Here is a 25,886-nt window from a genome sequence, read left to right as displayed (position 1 = left end):
CCCAACTGTCACCTGAACTATGACTATATCCAGGGCCTGTATGATGGAACCCACACTGGGAAGGCATAGCAGGAAAGTCATGGGGGTGGGGGCAGACACACACACACACACACACACACACACACACACACACACTGTGGTTAAAAGAAGGCCAAGGAAGTACCACATCATGGGGAACCTTCACCCCAGTAGAAGGGAAGTTAATGGTGACAGTTTGCTGGCTCACCCTATTTAGCTGCTCCTGAAAACAGCTACTTTTTAATTAAAGTCTCTTTGGGAGGGAGTCATGTGGAGGAGGGAACAGAAAAAAAGAGGAGGGGCTGCCTGGAAGCCACCTGAACCATTTACCCTTCAGTGTCACAGTGCCTCCTTGCCAACTGGAGAAAACATCACAGCTACTCGACTGACCACTCCCCTTGCTACCATCTGCCTATACAAGACCTATAGTCTTCAGGCCCAAGAGTGAGCCAAGGTCTCTCAGCTAAGATGAATGAAGGCAGGACTTGGGACAGTCAGGATCCTATATTTTATTTTATTTTACATACATTGGTGTGAGGATTTTAGATACCCTGGAACTGGAGTTTACAGATAGTTGTGAGCTGCCATGTGGGTGCTGGGAATTGAACTTGGGTCTTCTGGAAGAGCAGCCAGTGCTCTTAACTGCTGAGCCATCTTTCCAGTCCCTGTCAACCTATTTTGGACCCAATATGTCAATTAATGTTGCCTTTGTTGTGCTTGTGTGGAGAGTGAGGAAGCTGGGAGGCACAGCCCAGGGGCACCCAGGTCGGAGGCCTATTTTTGAAGGAGCTGAACTTTTAAAACACCCAGCACCCTGGTAGAAGCCCTAGGACAACAGTTCCTGGGTGACACGAGAATGGCAGCTCTTCTCCCGCCAAGCCCTGTCCCCCAGATTGGTTCAGGACTTGAGGAAACAAGCAACCACATCATAAAACCAAGGTGGAGAATGTAGACTATTTGCATAGTGCCAGAACAAAAGGGTTAGGGTGGATGATGGATTAAGGAAGAACTTTCTAGAAGGAACCAGGTAGAGCCCTCAGGAAAATGAGACAAGCTGGTTCAAAAAATGATAGCCATGTAAGAGCTTGCTACCAGCATCATGTTTAACATAGAGATTTACGAAGCAAGTAACCTGTTCAAATGCACCCGGCCCAGGACTTGAGCCCACCTTGTCCCTACTTCCTCAAGCTGTGGGCCCACTCTCAAATAGAGTCCCTTCTTTCAGAAGACTCCCTGATCAGGAATTCCTCTTGTCTGGAATCAAATTACAAAGTAGAGTCAGAAGCATAAGAAAAGCTTGGAATCTTGCCTTCCTGGGGACTTGCAGATATCCATAAGGATGCTGGATATTTAGAAGAATGCAAAGCTAGGATGTGAGCTAGCTCATGCAGCTTAGAAGGAGCAAAAGCCATCCTGTTGCTATCTAAGTTAAAGATAACTGCTATTCTGGTTTTGGAAATAAGAACATGGAGAGGTTTAGGGAAAGAGCCCAGAACTATTCTGAACCAGTGATGAGAAGAGGTCAACACCAAGAAGTAGCTCAGGAAGAAACTCAAATCAGGGCATATTGGTGAGCAACTCACCAGACCCTCTGCTCAGAGCATCCCCAGTGTGGACATCACGCAGGCAGGCCTGGGTTTCTGAACAATGTAGCAAACCTAGGTATGTTCAGGAATAAGAGAAGATCCTGCCAAAGGGGCTCCTGCCAACGGGTACAGGGGATCAGTACAAAAATAGGACACTGAGGAAGGGATGTAGAAGACAATGAAAGCTGTCTGCCAGCAACTGATGGGTGTAGGGGAGGTTAAGAACGGGGAGCAGGCAGCAGGGGGACTCAAGGGTAGAGCTTCAAGAAAGCAGACTTTAGATATTAGGTATTGCTAAGGACATGACAAAAGAGGGGCTTTCAAAGAAGAGGGGGATGGCCAGTGTGCAAGAGACCCACACTCAAAATCAGCATGAAGACCACATTCGGACTTTCACACCCCTTCACATCGGCTCTTCTCAACAAACACGTGACAATTTTAGAAGGCTATAAAACAGAAACCAAAAATCATCTCTCACTCAACTCCCTAGAAACAACAGGACACACACACACGCGCACATACACACACACCCCACATCCCCAAATCCTGCTATCGATGTATTTTTTTCAACTCAACATCACATTAGGATCTTTTACTTTAATAGTGAAAATGTATTTTAAAACACTTCAGTGTATTTTATTTAATCATTCTGCGTTTCAAATCTTTTTGCCCTGTTATAAACAGCATTGCCACAAAAAGAAATCAGAAATCAACAATCAACCACTGTCTTTGGCTGTTTGTGGAGTGGAACTCTAAAGGTAAGCACATGTATGTCTACATACTTATCCTGAGTTCTTTTCCAGTGACTGCTTGCATTGTGGAGGTCAAGTGTCTGACCATCCTCATGCACGGGAACCAAGATCATCCCAAGTCCTCCCTACAGAAGAATGCTCTTCCGTGCAAGAAAAATATATGGTTAGATGCCTACGTGTGATAAATGAGGAGCATGATCAGCTCTTACATACACATGCACACATGAGGGGGGGAGAGAGAGCAAAGAAAGGAGAGAGAGGAGAGGGAAAGAGAGGGAAGGGGGAGGTAAGTGCACTAATTCTGCACTCTTTGTACATATGAAGAGATAGTCTGATTTCAGAGGACCTTAGCAAGAGTCTCCCCCATGGAGACTGAGGCCAAGGCCCTCATCCTGTAGTATAAAAAGATGTTTTTTGTTTGTTTGTTTGTTTGTTTTTGTTTTCATTATATTTTCTTTTAAGTATCCCAGGCTGACCTCAAATTCAAGATCCTCCTGCTTCAGTTGCCAAAGTGCTGGGATTATAGTGATGTACCCCATGTCCCGATTCCAGGGCATTTCTTGAGGCTTGGATCCCAGGTCCAGTTAAGGCTGCAAATGGCATCTTTATACAGCAGCCAAGGGATTGGGCTCAGTGATTTTCAAGGCTCCTTCTGGGCCTTACAAAGCAGTTTTGCCATCTGTACGAACCACCTGGGCACTCAGGGAGGGAAAAGGGAAAACAGGAAGAGACAGGTGCAATCACTGTTCCAGGGCAAACTAATAAAGGTAAGAGCCTCTAGGAGCCAAGCAAGACAAGCAGCTGGCAGTCCCTGCAGGCCTCTGCCTGGGAGACCTCAGCTTCACAGATCCCAGGGCAGGGTCTAGGGGCATTGTGGGTGGGGCAGGAGATCACTTTTCCCTCTCTGGTTTCTCTGTGCACTGTGAGTCCAGCTCCCATCTTTCTCTGGTAACATGAGTAACATAAGCTGGGAACAGGGAGCAGCCTATCCAAGGGGTTAATTATGAGTGCACGTCCAGGCTTCCTAACTCCAAACCTTCCCCAGCTGGCCACTCATCTGACTGCATGCAACTGTTGATCACCTGTCGACAGTACTGAAGGACAAAGGGCTGCCAGGACCCTCCCCAACTCCTGACTTTGGGAAGGCAGAGAACACCAGGCTGTGCAACCCCATTAATCCTCCTGGTGTTCTTAATTTTCAGTGGCCTCACGCTGGGTCTCCAGGCTCTCATTAAACAGAGAAGCAGATTATAGTGGGTCCCACAGCAGATACATTCTCCTCCTCTCATATTTATGCCACTTTTATTGTTATTTAACAACTACTGCACACCAATCCCACCCAAGGTGGCTCTGGAAAAGAGTTTAAGAAACAAGAGTCCACAGAGCAGAGCTGAACAGTGATGTGTGCGCTGGCCTCTGCCCCCAAGACCACCTCTCAAGTTCTCCAGGACCAGCCACCATTCCACCCCTAGCCCTGAAATATCACAGAGAGACCCAAAGCTTATGTCAGCCTTCTATAACCTTGTACCCAGCCATGAAATAAATGACTTTTTAAATGAACTATAGCATGCATGTAGAAGAAGAAGAAGAAGAAGAAGAAGAAGAAGAAGAAGAAGAAGAAGAAGAAGAAGAAGAAGAAGAAGAAACTGTTTATGAAATAAGACATTCTGAAAAGCATTGTTTCTCTTTGCCGAGCCATCACCTCTTCCTTGGAGGTAAGCACTGCTCTGAGTATGGTGTTTTTGTCCCATGCATGTTGAGATGCTGTTGCTGCATATGTATATACTCAGAAGCATTACAGATTACAGAGGACTGGCTTGCATGTTTCCAAACTTTGTACAAATGGCACCATACTGTTCTCATTCTTCTGCAATTTGCTACCACCACCCCCTCCCCCACTTACCACCCTCCCTGCAACATGTCCAGGCTGGTTTGTAAAGTTCTGCAGCATGTGTTGCCCCTGAAGCATAGTACTTCACTGTACATAGTAAGCAGACCGCATTTACCCACACTGGTTTCTAATGTCCTTGTTATCATTGTGAGGAATATGGCCTCGACGGATCCCATGGTGGGCGAGGGACAAACGGCAGCGAGTGGGGTACAGACAGAGAGACCTATAGACAGAACTTCTGTGGAAAGTTTATTGGGGTAAAGGAGTGAGAGGAGGCAAAAGAGGAGAAAAAGAAAGGGGGCTGCCTCCACAGAGAAGCATCAGAAAGAGAGCAAGAGAAAGTGGGCAGAGCTTGCCTCTTAAAGAGAACTCTGCACCTGTAGCTGCGTGCAGAGCTAGGGTACTGCCTGCCATTCGCAGAGGGGTAACACACTGTGCCAAGCTCCCAAAGGGTGGGTGGGCCCAGGTTTGCCTGGATTATAACCATCGTCAGCATGGATATGGCTACACTGTCCACCCTATTTCTTTGTGCACATTGTGTGAGGATTTCTTAATATACACATTGGAATGTTTTTAATTTGTCTGCTTTCCCATTGTAGGCCACCTGCCTGTCGCCATATCCCCAGCACCCAGTGTGACTTGTCTGTTTGAGCTGCAGGAAGCAGGAATGGACTGAAGGGCTTCACCTGTTCTGGCCTGTCACTTGCAGATGAGGAAAGTAACATGCAGAGAGGGGCCCTGCCTTTGCTTAGAGATGAAGGAAGCAGAAACTTAAACCTTCTACAAGCTTCCTACTTGCTTAGAGGTATACCTATATACTCTGAGACAGCACATGACTATAAGAAGAAACTATGCAAAGGAGAAGGGGACGGGGGAAAACAATTATGAAGGGGCATACATGAACACCTGGCCTCTGCTGTGAGTTCTCACTCTAGTCCCAGCCTCATACTATAGACCTGAATCTTAGCGTGCTTAGACTAAGGCCTTAGAGTTGGACATATGGTCCTAGATTGAGGCCCAGTGTAATCTTGGGGACTAAAGTCCAGATCTGGGGCCTATTTCCTGAAGTCTTCTGTTTGCCTCCTGCAGATCATCCAGCCCTGTGGAGGATCTTGGAGCCACGCACCAGATAGCCCCAATAGAATGTCTTGTGAGATCAGATGCCCTCAGAAACATAAGTCCCAGGAGGGCAAAGTGAGTACATCAGTGTGTACATTGGCCCCTCCCTTTCTTTAAATATTCAGAATTTGTTTAGATAAAGCAGTTCTTACAAGGCCTGTCACACGGCAAGTGCTGTGTGCTTTATGATAGTCCCAAATCTCATACAATCCTGAACCTCCTCCTCTCCCATCCTGCTACTACTCTCTGGCATCATGGAAGGCATCTTTCTGAGCCTCAGTCGCCCATCTAAAAATTAACAAATATCAAATGAGACCAGACAGCCTGAAAGGGCCTTGAGAAAGTGAACTCATCAGTAGAAAGAAAGCTGTAGTACTACCATTTTCTTTAGCTAGCTGTGGTCTACAGGCTGGCTAAGTATGTCTTCATTAATCAATCATAGGCTCCCATCACAAGGAAACAGATGAAATGTTCTGGGACTCGTAGAGGGTCTCACTCCAGCACAGAAGCTGCCCCTGGGGCCTGACCCTTTCAGGGAACTAGAGAGATACAGTAGTTGCCAGTCCTCTGTGTACCCATTTGCAAATGAAGGCACTGGCTTCTATGCTCTGCAGGCTCAATATGAGAATCAAAATTAATGCATACCAAAGTATGGTGTATGTTGTCAGAGCACAATAAAACATAGCTTATTACCAAAGGCTAAGTATCTTAAAACCAAATGTTTTAGGTTTTGGAATATTTGTATACCTACATTGAGGTCTCTCCAGGATTAGACTCAAGTCTAAATGCTAAAATCACTTCTATTTCAAGCATACCTTGTATCCATAACCTGAAGGTAATGTCACACAGTGCTTTCAGTGTGACTGTCTTTTGCTGAGACCCATAAAGGAGACCAGGTGTGCAATTCTCTATCTGACATCAAGTTGGTTATTGTTTAGCTATTTCCTCAGAACTGAAACATTTCTTCTTTAGACAGGAAACGGGGGAAGCTCATAAAACCCATGAGGTGAGTCAGGAAGTTCGAAAAGCAAAAAGTCTCATAAGGTCCCTCCTGGAGAGTCCACAAGTGGTGAACAGTTGCTATGGAGAGGAGACCCTACAGTGATGCTGCCTGCAAGCTCCAGGGATCCAATGTCATCACCCATCCTGGGGTAGCTTTTGGATGATGAAGCTTGGCTTCGAGCCACCCATAAACTCATTGGCTCCCTAGACTTGGGTAGAATCTTTCCTTTAGTCTGTCATTGATGGAGAGAATAGACTTTTGTTCATGTCTCCCCAGGAAAAGTCACACAACATTGCTGCTCAAACACTTGAGGTTTGGGGATTACTTCAGAGAGTTCTAGTTTTTGGACTTGGAATGCTATAAATTATGGGACCAAGAAGAGGACCAAGAGGATGGACGTGTGGGATGTGGGAGAAAGGTTGATCCATGTCTCACCTCCCCAAGGATGCCTAGCAACAATCTCTGGGAAGTTCAAAAACAGAGAATGACTCCAGTACCTCATGCTGAGGATCACCTCCCCTTTCCCTGAAATACCACTGAACATTCCCCCACCCCACTCAAAATCTTCAATGACTCCCCATTGCCCTTCAATTACACTTGGCTCATGCAGCATCAGTCACTCCCACAACTGATCACTTCTGAACTCTAGTCAAAACAGACTGTGCCCTGAACACAAGCCATGCTTTAAGGCTCCCCGGGAGCTTACTCCTGTGGTTCCCTTCACTGGAGCCCCACTGTGATGGTGTGTGTGTTTGTCTCTCTCTCTCTCTCTCTGTGTGTGTGTGTGTGTGTGTGTGTGTGTGTGTGTGTGTGTACCGGTGTTCTTGAAAGCTCCAAGGTGACTCTATAGTTGACATATGGCAGGTCTACAACTCTCCTCTATAGGCAATCAGCCTACCCAGTGGATGTACTCTGCAGAACTCTTGTGAAAGGTGCCTTGTCTAAGCATGAGAGATGCCTCTCTAACACTGGACAAGAGAAATTAATGTCACTAACACATTTATCACACACTACCTTGGGTTGGGGACATCAGTATCCTGAGCTCATCTTGTTTGTCAGACACTAAGATCCTCAGAAACCAGAATTAATGCTTATGCCCTACTTATGCCTACTCTTCTGCCCACCCTTCCATGCCCAATAGGCTCCATTAAATGATGGACAGAAGCTATCCGGAAAATTCAGAACATTTAAACACAAAGAGGAAATGGGAACTGCCCTCTTTGTTCAGAGAAGAGGCAGGGCTTAGGCCCCAGCCCCAAGTGGGATTCTCCAAGATGTCATTTGTCATTTGTCATGACAGGAAACCAGGGCATCTCCCTCAGGTCTCTGCTCTGGGAACCTGCTAGAGTTCTAGGCAGGTGACAAAGTGAACAAATTATATTGTGCATACTATTTATACATGTGCATACATATCTATTTTGAGTTTCTTGGGTGTGTGGGAAGAGGAATTCCCCCACCCCAATCCCTTGGGGTCCTCAAGCAAAGACCCCTGGGAATCACTGTCTGCATAACACAGCATCTTGTACACAGAAAGTGCTCAAAAAACATTTGCTAGCTTAAATAATAAACTAAAAATTCAGTCAGTTGGGGTTGCTTATGCCAACATATGGGAAGAAACTGACTCAATACATGGTGCCACACAGCTACAGTCTGCTATGTCCAGCCACATCTCAAGGGAGGCCTCTACAACCAGCTTCCTTAGAGGATGCCTTGTAGTGGTTGGAACATTCTAGACTCTGGAATGGAGGTTCTGAACCTTTCTAATGCTTCAACTCTTTAATGCAGTTCCTAATGTGATGGTAACCATAAAATTATTTTGTTACTACTCCATAATTGTAATTTTGCTACTGTTATGAATTATAATGTAAATAGTTTTTTGGAGATAGAGGTTTGCCAAAGTGGTCGAGACCCCGTCTAGGGATCCTGTCAAGCTCTTTCATGTTCTAGATCTTACTCTGGGAGACTTCAGCCATGTGCTTTAAGAAGGAAAATGTTTGTAAGATGGTTGTTGGTGGCGCATACCTTTAGTCCCACCACTCAGGAGGCAGAGGCAGGTGGATCTCTGTAAGTTCGAGGCCAGCCTGGTCTACAGAGCGAGTTCCAGGACAGGTTCCAAAACAATACAGAGAAACCCTGTCTCAGAAAAAAAAAAAAAAAAAGAGGAAAACGTTTGCTTCACAAAGATAGCCCACAAGAATGATGAGAAAGTCAACTCGCTCCACATCTAGGCAGAATCTGAACTCATAGCCCCAGACCCCATCCCTGCTCCACCACCATCCTCTTGGCCCTCACTTTCACCCCTTTCGGCCTCCTCAGTTGTCTTCTCAGCTCACTCAGATTCTATGCCCCTAAAGGCATGGGTGTGAGACAATGCTCTCAGCCCCTTGCCTCTGTAGCCCTGGAGCAAAGAGGAAGAGCCTCAGGTGTGAGCAGAACCTATCTCTAGCTTAGAGACCTTGGTCCAAAGCACTATGCCCTACTCTTGTCCACTGCAGTGCATTCCACCTAAAGGCAGGTAGTAGGGTTTAAATACAGGCTCCTGTGTTCGGACTCTTAGACCCCAGCTGGTGGTGCTGTTGATGGAGGATGTGCAACTTTCCAGAGGTAGACCCTAGCTGGAGGAAGTGGATCATTTGGTTGGGAGGGGGCATGGATGGGGAGTATGGATAAGGGTGGGGATGTATGGACAGGGGTGGAGGGTGTGGATAAGGATATGGGGATGTGGATAGGGGTGTGGGGTGTGATAGGGGTGTGAATGCATGGGGGCATGGATAGGGGTTGGAGTATGGATGGGGTGGGGGTATGGATGGAGTGGGGTATGGTTAGGGGTAGTGTCTTTGAGGTTTATAGCCCTGCCTCGCTTCCTGACTTCTCTATGTTTTCTGCTCTCTAAAGATGGGAGCAAGCAGCCTCATGTCCCTGTCGCTGCCAACACACTTCCCCCTCCCCCATGCACTCTACTTCACACTGAAAACCAAAACAAGCCCTCCTTTCATACGCTGCTTGTAGACATAGGCCTTGCAGGCCCAGCCACATAGTCAGATGCCAGGTGGCCACCAACACAGAGGCAGGCGCCAGGGAGCTTCCTGCTTCTGCCACACCATCAGGCCGCCTCACCACTCCTTTACCTGTAGCCCCGAAGGCCACATGAGTCCCTGTAAATAGCTTCTTGTCCACTGTTCACACTTCTGTGTTCACACATCTGTGATCATTCTTCCCAATCCAACAGATTCATTGCACAGACAGAGAAATGAAGGCCTGGGTGACAGGAGGGATGGGACTGTGAGGCCTGCCCTAGGGTGTGTCACCAGGAAGTGCTCCACTAGACTCTGGTTTTGAAGTCTTAACCCCAGGAACTTCTGAGGGTCCACCTAAGCACTTGACCAAACTCCTTGGGACTCCAGCACTGATCCAAGGACTTGGTGCATGTCTGCCTAGCAGTAGGAGGGATCAACATTCTGCATGAATAATGTCTACATGTAGAGAACAGATCTGCATGAAAAAAATATGTCATATATAGAGAATATATTTCCCCTATATTACACACAGGAAAAAAGGGGTAATTTCTCATCCTCAAAACAGCACTGGGCTGGGCATGCTGGCACATGCTTTTAATCCCAGCACTTGGGAGGCAGAGACAGGTGGATATCTGTGAGTTCAAGGCCAGGCTGAGAGTTCCAGGCCAATCAAAGCTCCACAAAGAAACCCTGTCTTGAAAAAACAAAAGACAAAACAAACAACAACAAAATCTGGTGACTTCAAAACTCTACAAGGCTAAGGGTTTGCCCAGCCATTTATGGAAAGTGAGGAATGGGGTCAGATTTGAACCCTAGTCCCTGAACCCTCACCCTGCACTCTTTGCCATACCGCTTACTTCATCCCATCAGGAACTCCAAACAAGTCTTGCTGGTTTGGGGAGTATAAAGGAGCAGTGACTTCATCCTAGACACCGTAGGGACAGGTAGCACTATGCACATTTTTTTTCTTGAACCCACTCCTTCTCCCACCCAGACCACACAACCAGCCACTACCCTGGCTAATCACCTTCTAATCACCAAACAAAATTGTCTAAGTGCCCATTGTGTGCTGATACACAGCCTTGCAGATGCTGACCCCCCCCCTCAGTCCAGCCACTCATCCTCAGCACTCACAACCTGGGCGCCATCTCCATGTAACTGTGGCCCTAGCTATGGCTGTGGCCATGGCTCTCACTATGGCAGAGACAGCTTATGGATATGCCACAGAGTTCAAAATCACAAGCTTGGCAGGAAGTGGCATCTATACATAGCTCCGCCATTCTGCAAGCGCTGTTGGCTCCTTCTGAATAAATGCTACCCTATATTAAATGCCAGTATTCGGCAAGCAATGCTGCCTGTTTGCAATGCGATTGAGAACTGAAGGTAAGATTGATTCTGATGTGAGCACTGGCAAAGCAAATGGGTTTTTGAAAACCCTATAATTTCCCTGCAACCCTTGACTTCACTAAACACACATTTTTAGACTGCAGCACAGTTAGGTAGGCATTAAACAAAAATGAGGTGGTCTAATGATGATTTATGTATAGGATAACCTTCTATAAAGAATTCTGCTCTGATTTCAGGGTAACTTACAGAGGTGCCAACTTAACCAAACAATGCTGCTTGTTCTGTGTCCACTGTCGCGGCATGATCCTGAGGCAGGGCGTTTGCCTGCAACTGCCTTAAATCTGTGGAAATTCACCCAGTGGGTGCTCTGGAAATGCAGCGCCTGCCATGAACTAAGTGGAAAAGCAAAACACGACACATGCACACACTGCCAGAGGCACCTGCAAACACAGACATTTCTGCTTGACTGGGGAGCGAGGCTGATGGCTCTGGAACCAACCAACTGGCGAATGACTGCAGAACAGGCTGCCTGCTGGGACATTGGAAGGAGTCCCGGGGAGCCAGACAAGCTCTGAGCCTCCAGAGCTTCTGGGATGAAGGCTGTAAACCCAGAGTCCAGTTAAGCTTCTCCTGGTGACATGGCTTTGGGAAGGCATTACAGCTCCACCCCAAGCCTTAGTTCACTGTTCAATGAGTCCCTTTAACTCATACAGATGTGGTTAGAAGGACTCAAAGATAGGATACCTGTAAATGCGCTTGGTTTCTGCACTTAGAGCAGTGCAGGAAAAGGCAGTGTGGAACACAGATGGCAAGGGAGCCCAAGAGGGAAGTCATGCTGTGCTGGCTGGGGCAGGTGGCTGACCTCCATGTGTCTCAGACCCTTGACATTGGATGTGAGTAGTAAGAGAACCTGCTAGGTAGGATGTATGCAGAGATAAAATGACAAGACCCGGGAAGGGTGCATATCACCGGAGAGTGTGAATGCTGCCTCACTGTCCATTTATTTCTTCCCATCCACTATGATAGTGGTTGTCCTCCATCGTGAGCCACTGAATCAGGGAAAAGGGTGCCTTGGTGGCTCCTGAGGGTTTCCTTGCAGAGTGTGTTGAATTTAAGGGTTTTCTTTTGGTTTGAGACAGCCTCTCATGCACCCAAGGCTAGATTAAACTCCTGACCCTTCATTCTCCGCCTCTCAAATGCCATGAATATGTCATCACACCCATTTTTTTTTTTTTTTTTGGACAACGTCTGTTTTAAGGATGTACTTGAGGAGAGAATCTAGGACTACGTGAGTCCTATGTTCCCTTCTTCACCAAAGCAAAGAGAAGCAGAAGAGCCAGCTGCCTTTACTCTAGGGAGCTGCCCTCATAAAGGAAACAATGACAGCTGGAAGGCCCTAGCCTACCCCAAAGTCACTGGTAAGGAAGGAGCTTGGGGTCCAGGGACAAAGAGTTTCAGGTTTTGCCTGGTGGAAGTTGTGTGTTCTGGAGCAAATTACCTGGTCTCTCTGGTGTCATTTTCTTTAAATCTGCAAGTGGAGGTGTTTCCCTCACAGACTCACCAGGAGAATGACATGAGGTGACATGTAAATAACTGCCACCAAGACCCTACAGATGGGTAGTTTAATATGCATTCATTTTCTCCCCTTTAATTTCTCTTCTCTTTGCACAAGTCTCTAAACCTAGCTGTGTATCCTCAAAAACAAAATGGCCACAGTAACAATTATGGAGCAAACAAGAAAACCCAGTAGTGTGTTACAAACTGTTGTTTAGAGGAAACGCTTATCCCTAAGCTGGGGCCTGAGCACACAGAGCCAGTGAAGGAGCTGATGATCACTGTGTTGCAGCACACCTTCATTGTTCCCAGGTTTGCATGAAGTGACTGCCAAGCATGAGCGAGTCTGAGACGCATAACACCACCCACCCAGGCATTCAGTTTTCCCCGTGCTGACCAGATAGGACCATAGAGCATTTAAGTTAAAAGGCAAAACAAAACAGGATCTTGGTTATCTGTCCATGTCTTTGTAACTTTCTCAAGACTGATAGACTCTCCTGGCACAAGCTGCCAATGCCATCCCTTTACTGTGCAGCCTTAGGCGGGCCTCTCACTTCCTGCTTCCAAGGGTCACTGCTATGACAGGCACTTCATCCTCATTGCTGACCATCCCCCCTGAGGATCAGAGCAAAGGGGCTGGGTGAAGACATGTCCCAGAGGGTGCCTCACTCCTGTAGGAGGGGTGACACATTCAGGACCCAAGACAGGAAGTGATACAGCTAGGAGAGGATGTGGAAGAGGGTCCCTGGGAAAGGGCCAGTCTGCGTGGTGATCAAATCCGGTCTAGCAGGAGTCAGAACAGAATGGTATTTGAAAATACTTTGGAGGATGGGTAGAATTTAGACAAAGGAAGTGGGAAGCTTGAATAAATAAATAAATAAATAAATAAATAAATAAATAAATAAAATACCCCATGAGTCATTAAAACTGTGTTCACTAAATGTGTACAGCCAGACATTGGCCTGACAGTATAGCTCTAGGCCTGAGTCTCACACCAGTCACCAAGAAGGATCAGAGCTCTGTGACCCAGGGGCCTCTCCCCATCCTGACAGTCTACAAATCCAGGAGTTCACTCGTAGCCTACTTGTGGCCACTTAAAGGGTTTGTGCGACCACCATCCCTTTGTGTTTGTGCCCAACCTCACCCAGCCTTCCAACCTAGAGCAGACACACAGGATTGAAGCAGCCTTAAGGTCAGTGTATGAACTGTAATTCATAAACCAGATCTGCATTCCAAAGCCAAAGCCAGCTTATGTCTGTTCACTGCAATGGGATCATGTGTCTCTAGGCATCAGAGCTGATGCAGGAGGTCAGCGCTCAGTTCCTGGATCAGGCTCAGTTCCCTGTGTCTCCCACTAAAACCAAGAGCTGGTGTCCCCTACAGCCTTCATGTGAGAATGGTTATTCTGTCCACTGCTCTCCAAGCTAGAAATCTGCTCTCTGTCAGAAAGGCCAGAACCTCTGGTCACTGAACACACAGCCAGAACTTGGTGGTTAGTGACATGTTTTTGTCCCCAAGCAAGTGCAGGAGTCAGGGACAGGCTCCCCATTCTGGGTTGAAGTCCAAAGACAGAACAGATGATTTCTTCTGGGAACCTGCTCCAGAGAGTCAGCAGGAAGCTGAATAAGCCAGAAGCTCCCCCATCCCAAATCCAGGCCACAAAAATCAGCTGTGTGGCCATGAGGAAGATACTTAACTTCCCTGGGCCTCTATCTTGTCATTTATAAATGGGGAGGGGGCATGATCTGTCTTAAAAGGTGATTGTGAGGATTATATACCTAACCCCAAAAGAGGGCTCCATACATGACAGGCATCACCCTTAAACTTGTTATCTTTATCACTCTGTTGCAGTATTATGCTGGTCCCGGGGATAAAATAAAATGACGGGAATATCGCACACCCTCCTGTGCAAACAGAAATAGAAAGGAGATGTATCATCTGCTGCAGGCTTATGGTATAGACTCATGGAAGGGGATATGTGGGCACCAAGTTCCAGGAGGAAGGAGGTGTAGGGTCTTTATAGGAAGAGGACATGGGTAGATAAGTTAGGCCAGAAAAACAGCAGAGACAAATGGAAAGAGATGTAGAAGTCCATGGAAAACCTTAGGACCCTTTAATCTGGGCAAGGCACTGTCTAATGAGAATCCTTGAAGCAAGAGCCTTTTCAGAGAGATCCCCTCCCTGACAGATTCCCTTTGTCCCTGCTTGCCCCCTCCCCCAAGATTCAGAGTCCCCAATGTACCCCCATGCTGGACCAAGGCCCAGTGACAGCCTAGCATCCAAGAGCCCCAATCCACACCAACAAGGCAGCTCAGCCAGGCTCATCTTCCAGGGCAGCAGGGAATACATCTGGCTGGCATCTGAGCTGTGTCCAAAACTCCCCATTGGGGCTAAGAAAGCCAGTCAGAATGCTGGGGAAGAGCATGCTGGGAAACTCCCACAAGGAGCCTGCATCGATATAATCAGGTCTGGTGGAAATTAAAAGCTATTAGGAACAGGGCCGGATTTATCTTTATATCCAATAACATGCATTGTAATGGTGATCATGCAGATGGGAAATTAAAGCACATCTTGGCTTCACTGAAGGCCTTAATTCTGATCCATGTTTGTACACTGCTCATAGTCCTCTTATGGCCATCCTGCTCACTCTGAAGAGATGGTTTCACCCCTGTTTTCCTAGACACAACCACACACACACACACACACACACACACACACACACACACACACACACACACACGGTACTCTAGGAGGGACATTGGGGTAGGAGTCTGGCAAATCAAAGATTTTACATACACTTTTAGAAGACCAGGTTTTAAAAACAACAAACAGCTGAAGGCAGGAGTGGTTGGGAAGTCAAGTGGAGACAGGAGCAATAGTTGGCTGAGCTATCTCTCTAGCTTCTCCAAGCTCTGAGAAATTATAACAAAAAGCTGGATAGGGCTTTGGTGGCCAGCTCCAAGACAGCATGGCTAGCCAGGAAGGGCAGCCTGTGAGCAAATACTCAACTCCCAGAGCTTGTTTAAATCTTGAGTTCCATCAAGAAGAGGCTCAGGAGGCCTTGCTCCAATTCTGTGGCCAACAGGCCCTTCCTCCCAGGATATATGATTTTTCCAAGGAGGATGCTTTCTGAGACCTCAACTGGTCCATCCCAGTCTTCTGGTTTTCTTTGGCTTTCCAGCACCTGTTCCTGCTGGCCCTGGAGTGAAGAATTTTAGAGACTAGCCCATGGATCCAGAGATCAAAGTTAACACAGGTTCCCTGCTCCAGATGCTAACATTGCTGCATCCGTTCTCTGCTTTCAGACCAGATTAGATTATTGCCTCCTCCACAGTAAGAAGCAGTGTCCTGCTACCACAAAACATGTGATGTGCCTAAATGTACAGAATGTATGCACACTGGAACATTGGTAGTATAAAAGCACTATTTTATAAAGCTATATAAACTACTTGCATTTTCCAAAATTAAAGCATATGGCAGGTGTCCCCAATCTCTGGCCTTCACCTACAGAAACCAGGTACAGTGAAGCAACACTATCTCTGCTTCCCCTGGGATTCTCTCCCAGAGACATATTAGTTAGACTCAATGTATTTGGAAGACTGTCCCCGGACCTAACAAATAGCTATAGAAGGATCTAATAGGATTATAGCTGGAGCTGAAAGGCTAGGCAAGAGAGGGGAATTCTCCAAAACCAAAGGAAAGGAAGTTGGTCTACCAAAGTTTAACATGGTCCTGCAGATTAGCATAATCAAGGCCACTTCTCTGGTAATTATGCCCTTTGGAGCTACCAGCCTGGTCCTGACATCAAAGACTGCTCTGAAGCACCAACTAACTGCAAGGGATACCTGGAGGAGCTTGCTGTCTCCAGCTCCTGGGCTCATAAACTAGTTAACCACCCCTCTCAACTGCTACCTTGCACATACCAGCTTGTCTTCATGTCCCTGTCTGTCTAGACTGCCTCCCAGAATCTCTCAGAATTCTCAAGCAGCCAGTCCTTCCTTACTGGACACTGAGTGAGTCCTTACTGTTGTAAGTAAGTACAGAGGACAATGTGTTAGGATCTAAGGATGCATGCAAAAAAAGCAACACTGTTATCATTCCTAGGAGACCCAGTCTGGGAATGAGATACAAGGTCAGCAACATAGTAGAAATACACACAGTACACAAGGAACCAGAAGAAATAATGAAGGACACCGTTCTCTACTTAAACAATGGCAGCCACAACCCAGCACATCATCAAAATGTGAGGCAACATTCTGAACATTGCATATTTTTATTTCAACCCTATAAACCCATTCTACAGTTTTAGGAAGTGGGGCCCTATGATTGCTAGTAAGCAATGGAGTGAGTTTCTGTCTCACACAGTCTTGCCCCAGATTCTAGGTTCTTAATCACTCCCCGCATTTGGTTCCACAAAACCATCCCTTTAGAAAACTAACAGTACTTCCCCCAAAGCTCTCACTGCTTAAAGCACACATTTAAATCTTCATGGTACTCTGAGAAACTGGGCACATTTGTGTGCACGCAAGGGGGGCACAAACTTGGGGAACTCCTGCTTCAGTTTCTGCCTCAGCTGAGTAATGGACATGTGATCTGGAAGAAATTGAGTTCCTCCTCTGAGCCTAAGTTTTCTCTTCTGTAAGTGGAAAGGGGGAAAATATACTTCTGGGCTTTCTGTGAGGCTAAAATGAGGTGATATATGAAGGTGTCAGCCCAGTGCCAGGAAAATAGCAAGTACTCAAAAAGTTTTAATAACATAATTATTATTTTAATAGACATAATGCTTCATCCATAAACCCAAGTGTATAAGAAATACCACATTTCCTTGTGGTCTTTAAATGCCTTCAACCAGACTTTGCTAGAGCTGCAGGAATCCCTGTGTCCGTTACTTTTGAGGCCTCCCCAGAGATGTGTAAGCATCCACCAGCCTGTGTTCCCTACATGAACGATGCCTTTGGATCTTTGACTGTGTTTGCCATGTCTCATTTGGGACCTCAGTCTCAGCCTTGTGGGCTCCCACAGATGCTCCCCTGAGGTTCAAGCACTTTTCCTATTGGCACCCACAGTACCATTCCCAACCCTGGATTCCTTCTCTTTGTCACTTTCTCTTGGGGCTCTCCTTCCAGACAGCTTCCAGTGACTTACAGTTTTACAGAAAGGAAAGGAGGCATCTGTATGTAGCATTGAGTCTGCCTTGTTACCATCAGGCTGCTAACTTGTCTGGTACTGAGAGATCTTTTTGCCTGGCCATCTGTTTGGAACTGGGACAAAGAAATGGCACACGTTTATGTCGTCGTCTTCTTCTCCTTCTTTTAAAGCACCTGCTATGCTACCTACAAACATGTGAGCAAAGTTCCACCTTTCTGTATCTTAGATCCATCTAAAGAGCTCTGGTCAGTGCTGAGACCCAAGCCTGCTCCTGAGTGATTTGGATTCAGCTGACCGGAACACTGCTATTTCAAAGGTGCTGCTCACACCCCAGGGTGGGGGGAGCTCATCAAGATGAAGAATCCTGCTCTATCATAGGTTGCTATAAAGGTATGTCATCCTCAACTAACTCTGAAGACCATGGTCGCTGCAGACAACTGGCTGGGAATCTTGGTGCCAATGGGCTGCTTAAAGAGTCCTGGCCAGGATACTTCACTTTACAGGAAGAACCTCCAAAGAGGAAGGAAAGTGGAGCCCCTCTTGTGTGGGGCGATGAGGTTAGGGTGGGCTTTTTTATTAGAGCCTTGAAGGCAGAACAAAGATTTAAAGGGTCCGCTTGTGAGATTCCTAGACATGCTTCCTGATGAAGGGACAATCCTTCCCAGGTGAAAATGAAACCATGAGGGCTATCTCAATACAGTACTAACCGAACTCCAACATCAGTCACTGAGGGGATCTTCTGACATTTCAGTCAGCTCAGGGGAAAGCAGAAGTCCTTTATGCACATTTATAGATAGCACAGGCCTCAGCACATGGACTTACCATCCCACACAGAGACGATCAGATGGACACCAAAGATGCTCATTTGCCAAAACTCCACAGAGCAGTAACAGATCAGTCCCTAAAGCCATGCCATTGTCGCAGTCTTGTTCCATTCATAGACCAAGTCAGGTACCATCCACCACCCAGGCAGCTCTGCCAGCCACCACCCATGATTCCTTACCTGGAGTGATGGAGACTGTGTCTTTCTCCCAAGACACGACACTAACATATTCCTGCACTGAAGAGGGGATGAGGCACTTAAAGACGGCCACGTTGCCACGCATTGACCTTTGATCCTCCACCCGGACGGTGTAGGGTTCCCTGAAAACTGTGGGAGATTGAAAGAAGAGTGTCACAAAGTCATGGTGGTGGGAAAAGGGGACAGCAAGTGGGTTCAGCACAGTGACCATCATTTGCCAAATTAAAACCCAAACCAAAATTATGTGAGATAACAGCACTGTGGAGCTATTCCAGTGTGTCCTGGGAAATGCAGTTCAGATATTGAGCTCTTCATGGGATTGGTGGTACCCAGTGGCAGTAGAAGAGAATAATTGAAACTGGGGATGTCTGAGACACAGATACAGTCCCCATATCCCTGCCCCCCATCTCTCGTTGCTTGAATCTTATTCCAACTTTGGTCCTGATTGTAGGACCATCTTGTCCCTCTAGAGTCTATTCCTGCCTGTTCCCAGCCCTGCCCTCATTTTTCACATGGTGTCACCTGCAACTACTCGTGTGTCACATCCTGCAGGTGTGCTGACCCTACCTTAGCAGTGGGATGAAGAGCTCTGCCTATTCTGTCCTCCTCTGCTTGGCCTCAGCCGGGGCCTCTTCCTCCTTCTACCCCCTTCTCTGACAAGCAGAGCTTCACAATTCAGAGCCCCCACTGCCTGTTGACCTTGTCCCCAGCAGACACCTGGGCAACATGCCCTTCTGCTCTCCTTGCCATGGTTGCCAGGGCGACACCTAGGGCCCTGGCATTCTCCCCACAAGCAGTGCACCTGCAGCCTCTCTGGCAGCGTCAAGGGCCTCTTTAATTGGTCATGTTTCCAGTGGACCTAGCCCTTCCCAGGCCTTCATCTTTCATCTTCTCCAGGCAAGAGGAGAGGAGGGAGGGAAGGGAATAAAAGAGGGAGGGGAGAGGATGGCTGTCAGGCTCTGGCCCAGCCCTCCTGTGGGTCTGGCAGCATTTCCTCCATCCAGCCTCACAAAGAAGCTTGAGGGAGCTGACCCACGAGGGTGCTGGAGTAGTGGAGGTCAAGGACAGGTTGTGTTGCACACCAACCCTTAGGGGGTCTTGGAGAGGCAACCAAGGTGGACACAAGCGTATCAGTCAAGCAGGCCCTGGACTCCTCTGAGCAGCATGGGGAGTGCTAGATGCAAGTAAGTTAACCTTAGAGCCTTAATTTCCTCATCTGTGGAGCAGCACAGAAAAGGCCAGGCACGTGCAAATTACTTCATTGACTTGACCTCCTCTTCGGTAAGAAACCTTGTGTAGACTTCCTGTGAAGACCGATTCTAACTTGATGAGGGGAGTGTGTAACCAGAAGCATGACAGCCTTTCCCAGGGCTCCTGGTTATAGAGAATTAAATCCAGGCTTCAAGGCTTCCAGCTCAATACTTGGGGTTGTATTAAGAACCAAACAACGAAGAAAAGACACCTGCAGGAGCATGGGAGAGAACCCTTGCCCCGGCAGTATGGCCAATAGTTAACCCCCAGGCTACCCAAGGGCATGGGAGGTCAGGACTCACCCCTTGCTCTCCCATAGCTCTGGGCCTAGATTCTTGCAGCCTTGTTCTTGTGAGAAACCCTGTAGGGGGAGGTCAGAGTCCAGAGCTCATCCTATTGGGACCTGCCACTAGGCCTGCCCACCTGGTCCTGGCCAACAGGGCTGCAGGACAGATGGCACCCCAGAGCTACATGGTAGGCCGGCCTCTTGCACCCAGATTCCCTTGTAAGAAAACCACTGCCCACACTTAGGTGTCTTGCTGCTATCTGAGGCACTTCCTATCTGTATCAGAAGCGTAGTGTGTTGTGATGTCCTAGTTAAAAAGAGCCGACCAAAGCCACTTGCCCCCTTCCAGGCCTGACCCTTTCTGTTTCAGCCCTGCTTCCGTGCCCCCACAGACTCTTCAGAGCTCCAGCTGTTTCACTGCTAAGGTTTTCCATCCTGAATTGTATTTAAATGACAGTTCTCTGAGCTGTGTGGCACTCAGATGCTCATCAACAGTGGGATGGACAAATAACGTGTGGCCTAGTTCCATGGTGAAATACTATACATCAATGATAATGAGTGACCTTTCCACACACACAGCAATGAGGATAAATTCCATGACGAGAATAATGAGCTGAAGATCCCAGAAGAGGCAGAATATAGGCCTCCATTTCTGTAAAGCACGGGCACGGCAAAATATCCAAATAATTCCAAGTCAGGATAGTGGCTGTCCTGAGGAGAACAGAGTCCACAGAGAGCAAGTGGGAGACCTCTGAAGTGCTGTGGGTGTAGCTCTGTGCTGGGTATTAGTTGAACCTTATGGAAATTGTTTCAGCTGCATATGATAACAAACACTTTCCATGATATAGTTCAGGAAAAGGAGAGGTCTTAGTTTGGGTTTCCATTGCTGCGACAGACACCATGACCAAAAGGCAAGTTGTGGGGGAGGAAAGGGTTTATTAGGCTCCACTTTAGCATTGCTGTTCTTCATTCAAGGAAGTCAGGAGAGGAACACAAACAGGGCAGGTTCCCGGGGATAGGAGCTGATGCAGAGGTCATTGAGAGCTGCTGCTTACTGGCTTGCTTCCCATGGCTTGCTCAGCCCACCTTATAGAATGCAGGACCACCTGCCCAGGGATAGCACCACCCACCAAGAGCTGGGCCCTCCCTCATTGATCACCAATTAAGCAAATGCCTTATGGTCAGATCTCATGGAGGCATTTCCTCAACTAAGGCTCCTTCCTCTCTGATGACTCTAACTTGTGTCAAGTTGGCACACAGAACCAGCTGGTACAGGAGTTTTTAAAAAATGAAGCTCAAGCAACAGTTTCCTGTTTCAATGGCGAGCACTGTCTCACTTAACTCACTGGCAGTGCTGCACGAGGTAGGTACTCACTTTGAATGAGTAGTTGAGGTTCCTGCAGTAGATGGCCAAGCTGTTCCCAAGTAAATGTTTCTTTCCATCTCTCATGCGCACACCACATATATACCCTCACAATGGCAGCCTGCCTACCCCATTCTGTGTTCAGAGCTCACAGGGAGCCACCATCGCAATGCAGGTGTCTGGTCCCTCACCTGCTTTGATGCGAATGTTGGGGCTCCGGATCTTGCCAGCTGCATTCTCCGCAGTACAGAAATAGTCATTGTCGTGTATGAAGCTATTGAAGGCGGATGGGGAGAAGGGGTAGAGCTGAAGAGTCCCATTGGCATGCACGTGCCGGATATGTGGCACATCGTAGATGTCGTCCCCTGTGGCCAGGTACCATCGAAGAGCCGCGTTGGGGGAGCCCGCGGCCGGGCAGGGCACCACCACACCCACAGAGCTGGAGAAGGTTACCTGCTGCAGGGAATCATTTACAAAGTAGAGGCTGGTGCCAACATCCTCAGGGCGGGCTGCGGGGAGGCAAGCAGAGAGATTTGGTTAGGGTCTACTGGGGAAACGTGTCTGGAAGCCTTTCAGGTTGGCACTGACTCATCCAGCCTTCAAGAGTCAGTCAGTCAATAAGCACTCATTGAACCCCAATTATTTACCAGGAAATGGCAAAGAAGAGAAAGGGCACTCATGCCCTATCGATGTTTCTTGGTTAGTTGGTACAGGAATGACCAAAGTCAAAAGTCTCATTTACTGTGTTGAACCAAGTCCATGGTGAGGAGGGCTGCCATAACTCTGTTGTATGAAGGGTCCAAAGTCACCACCTACTGTGGTAATGCACATACCAGGAGAGACACCGAGATACTTAGATCCATACTTGTTTAACACCTACTCTTTGCAGTCTGCCTCCCAGACATTTCTTTAACGCACTTGCACAGCCCAAGGGGGATAGGGCCTCTCTCCTCCCAAACCCCCTCCTTTCTTTCTCTTCCTCTATTTTATGTTATATGTATGAGTGTTTTGCCTGTATGTGTATATATGTGCACCACATGCATGTGTGGTACTCACAGAGCCCAGAAGGGCATCAGATCTCCTGGTACTAGAGTTACCATATGGTTTCTAGGTACCGAACCTGGGTCCTTGGAAAGAACCAGTACTTTTAACCATTCCAGCCCCACACTGCTTTTCATCACCCATTTTAATTATAGTTCCTATGACTTTGATAAAAACATATGATCAAAGGCTACTTGGGGAGGAAGGGGTTTGTTTGGCTTTCATGATATAGTCCATCATTAGGGGAAGCCAAGGAAGGATCCTGGAGGCAGGAGCTGAAGCTGAGACCATGCAGGAGTGCTTCTCACTGGCTTGCTCTCCATGCCTTGCTCAGCCTGCATTCCTGGGACTCAGGACCACCTGCCCAGAGGTGGGACCACAAACAGAGAACTGGGCCCTTCTACCGCAATAGTTAATCAAGAAAACACCCCCTGCAGGTTTGCCCACAAGCCAATCTGGTGGGGGAATTTTCTCAAATGAGGTTCACCTTCCCTGAATGACTCTAACTTGTGTCAAGTTGAAAAAAAAAAAAAAAAAACAACAACAAAAAAACAAAAAAACCCTAGCCTGAACATGTCCCTTCAATAAGTTTAGGTTATTCGGGGGATTGTCCAATAGCACAGGGTGGTTGCCGAGTTGAAATTTGGAGGCCTTGCTAAGTAGGGACCCTTGCTCTTCCTAGCCTATGGGGGACAAGGAAAGGGCCTCACAATCTCAGCCTGAAAAGGATAAGTGGAGGAAGTGGGTTGCTAGCCTTGGAGACAGAAGGCAGTGGGAGTCCTTGATGGCATCTTGGATCCCTAAAGGTGACCAGTGCCTTTCCCTGATGACCATTTGGGATGTGGAATAAGAAGCCCAGTGATGCATCTTGGCTCCCTAAAGGTGACCAGTGCCTTTCCCCGATGACCATTTGGGATGTGGAATAAGAAGCCCAGTCTTGGTCTTGACTGCCTACAGTTGTCCCTGCTCTTTCATCACCAGCATTTCCCTCCTCAGCTGGAGAGTAGCAGGTGGACAAGCCTTGGAAAGACTCCTTCTATCCCCAGTGCTCTTCCAAACCCCAGCCCTGTGGAGCAACATTCTCAGGGCCACCTGGCAGGAAGGGCAGTGTCTGATCCTTCTATCCCAGCCGCAGGCCTTGGAACCTCCTGCTCCTTCCTTGTTGTGGGAATGGGGGGGCGATCCCTCCCTACTCAGGGTCCTTCCCCTTTAAGAAGGCCAACCCAGAGGAAGAGAGACCTGGCTCCCTAGTCTCCTGTGGGAAGCCAGTCCCTCTCTACCAGGCAGATGAAAGAGTAAGCAACGGGCTGCTGCTTGTTTAAAGAACGTTGTGGGGGACCCAACTTGACCTCAATTTCCACAACTTTATGGGGAGGGGGAGAGCCCACATCCAGACTGTATTAATATTCTTGCCTTAACTCGGAGCAGAGCCTCTAGGGAGAATATACCAGGCAGGTCGTTGAGGAAGGCCATTAAGCCTCATTGGCCAGAGCAATTCACATCATCTCATAAAAAGCCGTGATGAAGCCATTAGCAGCTGTGCTGGAAAAAAAAAACATCCATGGGCTCCTAACTGCAGTGTCAGGGGCATCCTCTTAGCAGCAAATGCATTTGCGGTCCCCACCAGGCTCTACACCCTCAACAACTGAAAGGCCCTGGGGGAAGGCAGCATCGCTTGGCAAGCTCCTCACACTGCCTCCCTGTAATAGTCCATGCATGGTTGAGTGTTTCTGCTCAGGGAGACCCTCAGAAGCTCTTGTAGCAAGCCTATTCTCTGTGGCTAGAACATTCCTCATGATCACAAGATGGGGCCATTTTACAAGTTAAGCCAGGCTCAGCGAGATGTCTCAGCATGTCCATGTATGGGGGCCCTTTTCACCTTCTGAGAGGCCCTCCTGACAAGATGCATTCAACAAGTAATTGGCAGTGTCCCTTCCATGGCCTCACGGCATCCTCCCAATGGCCTAGGACTGAGTGACCATTGTCATCCTGATCTACAAAGGAGATTGAGGCACTTCCTTGTTCTCCTCAAGACACAGACAACCAGTAAGATCTCTGGAATGCCCTCCCAGGCAATGTGTGGCTGTAATATGATCAATACAATACAAAGAGGGGCTTCCTCAAATACAACCAGGCCACGCCAATTTATCTCTCTTTCTTTCCTTCCCTCCCTCCCTCTATTTCTTCTGCAAGTGGATCCTAGTAGACTCTAGACATCCCAGCAGTCTTTAGCTTATCCTTAGGCATCCCCCTGGGTTTCTGGGTGCTTCCTGAGATGGCCTAATTACTTAGCTACCCCTACCATGTCAGCTTCATGGATGAGGGAGCCAAACCCCATCAAGGCATGGACTCTTCCCTGGACCTGACAAGTAGATATAGGGAAACTGAGAAAGTCCTCAAACAGATACGAATCCTGGAAGTGTTCCATTCATGGGAAAAGGCTCCCAAATACTTATTGTAAAGATCCGAGGAAGAGGTTTAAGGTGGACAGAGCCCTTGGTGATGACAAGAGCTGCCCAATAACAACAACAGTCATCGACTTCACCATCAGCTGTGGGCCAGGCTCACTGAGGTCATCATATTTCTATCAGTAATAGGTAACTGTCATCCTTTATCTTAACTCCCTCAAGTGAATCATCATCATCATCATCATCATTATTATCTCCACTTTACAGATAAATAAAGACTGAGAAGCTCACTGACTTACCCTAAATTTATACAACATGGTGAGAGTCAGAACATGGACCCAACTGTTATCAGAAGCAGAAGATAGACCTATTTGTTCTGTTGAACAATCACGCTGGAGATGAATCAAACCACAGAAGAAAAATAAATAAATAAAAACAAAAACAAAAACCCCCTGGCTTTTCAGGGGTGGAAGCCCTGTCTACCCTCTCCCCACCCCGGCCATACCTAAATGTCATTCCTATCTCCTCCACTAGCTAGCAAGCCCTTTCCCTCTCCTGGCCTCTGAGAACAGCCCTTCCTGGGCTATGTCTGCTCCCACCAGGACCATCAACCACAATGACAGCAACCCTCCTGTACTTGGAGGTCCCAGAGCCAAGGACACAAGGTTTCCAGCAACTACAAATGGGTAGATTTAATTGATGAATTGACTGGGATTGTCCAGCCACCTGTCAGGGCTGATGAAACAGCAGATTTATAGCAAAAGACGAGTAGCCTCATATTTCTCCCACTCCAGGATGCGAGCTGCTGTCTTCAGAGTGTGGGGGAGCTGGGGCGGATTAGACACACCATTCATTTCTGCTTAGGGTTCTGACAGTGCATTGCCATCATGAAACATCACCCGCAGGTGTAAAACAATAGCATTTTGCACTTAGGTTGGGTTCATATTTTACCCTCACAAGGCACCTGTCATCTCAAAATGCAGAATCCCTTAAATAAACATTAATTTAGCCTCACCCTTTCTGCCAATGGAAGGGAGTGAGCGGGTCCAGAAGAGGGAAACTGAGGCACTGCCAACCGGAT

At 47.6% G+C, this 25,886-nt stretch overlaps 1 protein-coding gene across 1 annotated transcript in view; it reads right to left on the bottom strand.

Moving 5' to 3' along the window:
• Dscaml1 (DS cell adhesion molecule like 1) overlaps nt 1–25,886 on the bottom strand; it is a 315,656-nt gene that overhangs the window by 277,075 nt on the left and 12,695 nt on the right. The window contains exons 2-3 of the mRNA XM_051197313.1: nt 21,548–21,865; nt 18,439–18,585 (exon numbers count right to left, since the gene is read on the bottom strand). Coding sequence (XP_051053270.1) covers nt 18,439–18,585; nt 21,548–21,865 — 465 coding nt within the window. The remainder of the gene's footprint in view (nt 1–18,438; nt 18,586–21,547; nt 21,866–25,886) is intronic.

This window comes from Phodopus roborovskii, unplaced genomic scaffold, assembly GCF_943737965.1.
Source record: "Phodopus roborovskii unplaced genomic scaffold, PHOROB, whole genome shotgun sequence".
Lineage (NCBI taxonomy): Eukaryota > Metazoa > Chordata > Mammalia > Rodentia > Cricetidae > Phodopus > Phodopus roborovskii.
Note: the sequence above shows the minus strand (reverse complement) of the source record. Positions and strands in the feature narration are given on the sequence as shown.